Source organism: Ziziphus jujuba, chromosome 9 (assembly GCF_031755915.1).
Source record: "Ziziphus jujuba cultivar Dongzao chromosome 9, ASM3175591v1".
Lineage (NCBI taxonomy): Eukaryota > Viridiplantae > Streptophyta > Magnoliopsida > Rosales > Rhamnaceae > Ziziphus > Ziziphus jujuba.
The window spans coordinates 9153363-9160189 of record NC_083387.1 but is presented as its reverse complement, the minus strand read 5'-3'; the positions used below and the strand labels follow the sequence as shown (position 1 = coordinate 9160189).

The window sequence follows — 6827 nt, the reverse complement described above, 5'->3', positions numbered from 1 at the left end:
CGAGAGAGAAAATTCTTAGAAATTTTAATTACATTGATTTTCATATGCCTAAAAACCATATGGAGCCAACGGTTTGGGTACACGATTTTCTTGTTGTCCATGTTAAGTTGCCCGGTTCTTCAACTGCAGTATGTGATTTTGAAGCCAGGACTTTTTGGGGGCCCGTATAATGCACTGAACTTCATGATAATTTACTTCCAAATGATAATATATATATACATATACAATTTTACAGTAGATAGGATCAGATTCATTCTATAGAATGAAAACTTAATACCAAATATTATTTCAAAAGGATTAATTTTATTTCAGAGCAGATATTTTTTTATGCAATATATTTACATGTTTATAGTGTGGACTTGTCCATTCTGGAGCAAAACCGACTTTTGAAAAATGATATTCAACGTTAGATTTTCATCTTATAAAATGAATTTAATCCTCTTTATAGTAAAACTGTACATATTTATTTATTTGTTTTTCTCTTTTTCAGATAATTTGATGGCAAGACTAAATTTACATTTGATATAGTTGATGAAAATAAAATTTTAGTTTGTAGAGTTTTATATAATAGATCTTTTTAAAAGAGAACTTTTATTAAAAAACTAATAAGTATTTGGTTGTAAATAAAAAAACTATATTAAATGATCGTTGGATTTTTCACATAAATTTTAAAATAAAAAAAAAAACTTTTCTAAAAAAACTCAAAATTTGAATTTCTTTAAAACAATTTTAAAAAAAATATTGTTTTGGTCAACTAGTATTTTGCAACATTCACATTTTTTGATTTAAAAAAAAAAAAAAAAGGCTTTTAACCATTAAGGAAAGCTTTTGGACCTAAAAAGCTCTGCCAAACGGATGTGAAACCAACAATAGTGCGAGGGAAAAGGGTGACATTTTTGTGAATCAATTGGCCTTTCAATTTTATTTATTTATTTATTTAGTAAAAACTCCAAAAGTTTCTAGTTCTAATGTTTTCAGAAACTATACCATACAAGTTTTTGCTTTTTTGGATTCAATGCTAGTGGTCTTTATAGATTCCAAAGAAAACATAATTTTTGTTTAAACATTACAAGATTCTTCTTAATTTACCATATAGCACTGTGAGAGTATAATCTATACGATGCCAATTTTACACCGTTAGGCTTTATATATAAATACCTAAATTCTCTAATTAGGAAATCTCTTAATCATTCAGAAAATTGGCCAATATTATCACATTCCATTTTTACTTAAATTCAAACGAAAAATGATAATGCAACTGATCGAACAATTAAACCCATGGAAAGTATTCCGAGGTAAACTTTTTATCAACTTGAGCCCAATACAATGGTCCAGCCCTCCAGCCTTCACAACAAGCCGAAAAGCCCACTAGTCAAAAGACCGGAAATTCCAATCCTTTAACCCAGCAAAGCAAACACACAAATCAACAAAAGATTTTGATTAAAAAAAAAAAAAAAAAAAAAAAAGAGAGACGTAAAATTTTTTCCCTTTCAAAGATTTAAGAACCCAAAAAATAATTAAAAATACACTCATTTCTTTTATTTAAATTGTGACTTACAAAAGGGTTATTTTGAGGTAACTACACGCAATGTGTTATTGTTCCCAAAGAGATTTTCTCCTGAGAAAGTCTTACAACATGTTCTCTCCTTTATCTAGATCATTTATTTTTGAAACATTCGATGACTACGGAAAATTTAGAAAACGGGAAAATGAGATATAGCATGATACCACATCCAGCTAGGTTTAACCCTGTTCATTCAGTCCGTTGCATAACTTTCATCTCATGACATGTTAAATGGCCAAAACAAACAGAACAAATTTTCTTCTCCTTCAGGCATAAACAATCACAAAAGAACTCAAAAATCATCATTCATTTCCAATGCATCCAAAAATAATCCATTAAACAAAAAAAGTGACAAATGGTCTACGATGAACCTAACACGCTCTAAGATAACAAGTAACTTCGTAATAGAGATTATAAATGCAGTCAAACTCAGCAATACAAAAAACTAAATAAGGCATGGACAATAAGACATTCATTTAAGTGTTTGTTGCCCTTGTGTAAATCTGCTGGCTTGCATGGGCAGATACCATCCTGATCAAACCTCTTGCCATCAATTCCCTTATTGCCTTCCTTGCAAGTGACCCACTAATCTGTGAGGCAAAAAAAAAAAAAAAAAAATTGCAAATGAATTCCGCGCTTGGCCTCAATTCTCCTTGTCAATTAAACGTGGAATATAAGGGGAAAAAAAAAGCTTCTTATTCTAACTCCTTATATATAAAAGTAAAACCCGGAAGCTCGTGGGCAGAACAAAAACAATGATTTAATTAGGATATAGAAGCTGCTTGATGAAACAGGAAAGCGAAACCTAATTTCTCACATGAAAATCAGCACATAACAGAACATACATCTTAGAATTTGTGATTTGCCCATTAATTAGAGCCTAGAGTCCTAGACCAAGACCAGATACACATAAATCAAATCTATCTATGTCTATGTTTAATCAAACAGCACGACCATGGTCTAGCTAGTAGCTACTCGTTTTACCAAGATTTTATAACCATAACCAAATCTCTAAGCCAATGAAGTAAAAGCAAAACTAAATGCTCAAATAGTAAACAGAAAATACACACACACATACATACATATATTGCAAAAACGTCCCAATTTAACCAAATTTTCCATATTGTATAACATACTAACATAGTACATAAAAACATATAAACAATAAGCATCCAACTACATTGAAGAAAAAAAAAAAAAAGAAAAAAAAGCCAAAAGAGAAATGGGGGAGATTGGGTTTACCCTCAAACGATCGGAAAGGATAGAGGGAGTAATGAGCTTGTACTTGGGTGCCTCAGATAGAAGCTTGTCATAGGTGGCCTGGTCGAAGAGCACCATGTTGTTCACCTTTTCCTTTTGCTTTCCCTTGCTCCACTTCTGCAATATTCCAATCCCAAAAACTGAGTTAGCATTACCATTTATTATTATTGGTCAAAACCATAAGATTTTCAGGACCCAAACAAATAGCAACCCAGGAAAAAAGGAGATAGAATCGAATTAAAAAATGTGTACCTTCTTCTTCTGCTTGCCACCGCCAGATTTGGCGGGCTTGGAGGATGGTGGAGGAGCCTTGTCCTTCTTCGGAGCCTGAAACCATCAAACACACCCAACCCATTAGATAGATTGTTAGAAAGCCAGAAATTGAGAGAGAGATCGGGACCGAGTACAGGCAAAAGGGTCAGTGGCATACCATCAGATCGGCGGCGATAGAGAGGGAAGCGAGAGAGAGGGGACACTGCGGCTCAGGAAAGCACCAGGCAGAAAGTAAGCGGAAGAGGAAGGTGCCGCGCCTTTTAGCGTTAGGGTTTCCAGCTTACATTAAAACGACGTCATGTTATATATATATATATATATATAAATATTGTCCCGCTATTTTGTGTTCACGATTTTTAATTTTGAGAAAATTACATAAAAAACCGTCTTCCACTTTCACTACGGTTATCAATTTGCTCCTTATTTTTATTATTTTATTTTTGTTGGTTGTAATGTTCTCTCTAAGCTTTGATATAATGTCGATTTGCTGTCTCTTTAAATTTTTTCTGTTAGAATTTGGCAAAATTGATTAAATAATATTGAAATTGCTTTCTTATACCTTATATTAAATAGAAAAAGAAAAATTTTAAACAAAACTATTTCTTTTTAACAAAGTTGCTATCAAAATAAATTAAAAAATAATATACTCTTGGTATTATCTTTTTATCAAATTTGATCAAAACAAAATTTCGTTTAAACATATTTTAATAATACGAGCAAGCAATTTCAATATTATCTAATCAATTGTGCCAAATTCTAACATAAAAATTTAAAGAGGAAGTAAATTAACATCATGTCAAAGTTGAGGGAGGACATCACAACAAAAAAGAATTGGGGGGGTAAATTGAAAATTTTGTAAAAATTTAGACAAAATGTAGAATGATTCAATTTACTTTTCCTTTTGTCTCTCTCTCTCTCTCTCTTTTTTTTTTTTCTGATGTTATTTATTTTTTTTTTTATCTATATTGGAAAAGGAAGTAAAGATGTTGAAAAATAAAATTGATGATACTTTGTTTCTCTATTTTCTCTTTCTATTTCTCTTTTATACTCTCTCTCTCTCTCTCTCTCTCTCTCTTTGTTGATTAAGTCATTTACATAAACTCTTTTGAAAAAAGAAAAAAAAAAAAACTCACTTAGATGTTTTCTAGGAACATAGTTAGTTTTTAGTTTATATATTTTCAAAATTTTTCTATCCAATTATATCAAGTGTTTAGCTAATGATTTTGAGTAAAAAAAAAGTTTTACTAATGGTAGTTATAAATGACTTACAAACTTTGCTATTACTAATTACGTTAAACAAATTAATACATTTAATAGTTTTTTTTATATTTATTTCTTTGAAAAGTTATTTATGTTTAACAATTTAATTTATTATTTTTTAAAATAATTAATTTCATATTGAAAAATAAAAAGATGGAAATTTTTTAATTATTTTGAATAATACTCAATAAAAACATTTTTATATATCATAATCATTCGTTATTTTCTTAACGGTCTATAAATATGTAAATTTTTATGCACCTAAAATTATTCATAATATGAAACTGATAAAACCTATATTTGCTCAATCTTATTGGACAATATTAACTGCATATCAACATAGCAATAGAAGGGTAAAAAATAGAGAAGAATGCAAACAATGGAGAATTGAACATAATACCGCTTAGGTTATTGATCAAATGATAGATAGACCAAAAATTTTTGTTGGCATTTTGCAAATTTTTTTACAAATATTTGAAAAACTTCTGCAAGAGTAATCTGCGGTGCTTCCATCTGTTTTAGTATATCATTTGCATCTTCATATGTCAAACAAAAAAATAAAAAAGAGAAAACTGAAAGCAAATAATCACTGTAAAGTAATGAAAGGAAGAAAAATGTGCCTTAAGTAATCATCTAGGTAATAGATTTTGTTGAGGTGTTCAAAAATTAAGAGGTCAAAATTGAATCGAAGAAATCTTCTATTTGCAAAGCTGTGAACATATTATCACTTAAACAAGGGTGGTATAATTTTTTATGATTGTTGAAATTGTTGAGAATTGAGTAGTTTTTTTTTTTTTTGGGTACGGAAAATTTATTTTGATAATATTTTATTATTAAATATTTTTAATAAAACCTTCTAACTTATAATTAATGTTAACAGCATAACGAATAATTCAATATTTTTTATATAAACTTTGTTTTGTTAGACTTTGATGTTATTTATACATGTCTATTACATTTATTTTCTATTGTTCTTTCATTAATTATAATGCATTTTAATTATCCAAAAAAAAATTAGAATGCATTTTGACATGAACGTCTAGATTGAAAAATTTAGAAAGGATCTACTATGAATACATCCCAAAAAAAAAAAGAAAAAAAAAAGTTTACTAATGTGAGACATATAATTTTGGAAAGAGTCCAAGTTTAGGGGAAAAATAAAAGAATACTTAATTATCTTATAAACATAAATTTAAATATACATACACACTTTGTTATTTCAAGTCTCCATCCAAGAATAAAGTGAAATATGTATACGTGGACCCAAATGCACAAGTGTATAACTATTAAGTACTGAAGAAAATATGAATATTCAAAAAAAAAAAAAAATCCTTTACTCTTTTTTGTGAATGAGGAGTTCTTTTTTGACATTGAAATTGGATAAAAAAAACTTCCATTATTAGATCTTCTCAATTAATATTTCCCCCAAAAAAAATAAAAAAAAATGATATAACCTTCTTTATAATTCATAGAATTCAATGACTTATACTTCCCATTTTGCCCTTTCTAAAACTTAAAACCTGGACATTTGGGCCTTTCGGTTCGTTCTCTCCTCCAGCTAAGGATCACCACCCAGGGAACCACACTTGGGCTTGAGGCCCCCTGCCCTTTTATATTTATATTTTTATCATATGTATATTTTAAGTTTTTATCTTGTATTTTACATATTTGGCCCTTTTGGATTTTATTAGTTTCCATAATTATCATGTAAAGTTTGTAATTATATATTAGCTATCATTAAAACAACTAAATAATAAATTAGCTGTGTAAAAACACTTAACTGATTTTTTATTTAAATAGAAGTAAGAATACATGATGTTGTAACTTGTATATTGTAATTACTTATTTTAAATTAAAACTTTTTTAGTATATAAGATTATGAGAATATTTTACCATCATATTGACAAATAAGAAAATAAAAGTCGATTACTTTTTGTACATGATTGCTAGCAACTGAATCATTTTATATTTTGCTAAAAAAAAAAATTGCATTTTATATAGTTTTTTATGGTATTTTTCTCTTCCAACATATTTTTACTTATATCAATAAAATTAAGTAATTTAATTTTATGTTTCTTTTATTTGTTTTCAAAGAAAACAAGACATATATATGAAGAACATTTTACATTTTAAAATAATTTGATTTTAATTATTAATTTTCCTTGTAAAAGGTAATTTAATTTTCCACTCCCCACACTAATATTTCTGGCTTCACCTTGTTGCCACTTCCTGCAGATTGCCGGCAACCTGAATGAGCATGCCTGATTCCATCAATGCCTTTAATTCCCCTAAATATCCGTTTGCTTGAAATTATAAAGTTGTAGGCAACATTTTAAGTATCTTTGATTTTTATTATTTTTTTATTGTTTTTATTATATTTTTGATCTCAAAAGCGTTTCTTTTTTCTTTTTATTTTTACTTTTATTTGGGAAATCTTTTTGTATATCTATTATTCTGCCCATTACATTTT

General features: G+C 28.4%; 1 protein-coding gene across 1 annotated transcript; it reads right to left on the bottom strand.

Moving 5' to 3' along the window:
* Positions 1-1852: 1852 nt before the first annotated feature.
* Positions 1853-3410, bottom strand: LOC107406790 (small ribosomal subunit protein eS25). The gene is made up of 4 exons (XM_016013981.4): positions 3255-3410; positions 3077-3151; positions 2807-2941; positions 1853-2154 (listed from the first exon to the last, which is right to left on the bottom strand). The coding sequence occupies exons 1-4, from the start codon at positions 3255-3257 to the stop codon at positions 2041-2043; spliced, it is 327 nt and encodes a 108-aa protein (XP_015869467.1). The 5' UTR covers positions 3258-3410; the 3' UTR covers positions 1853-2040.
* Positions 3411-6827: the final 3417 nt, after the last annotated feature.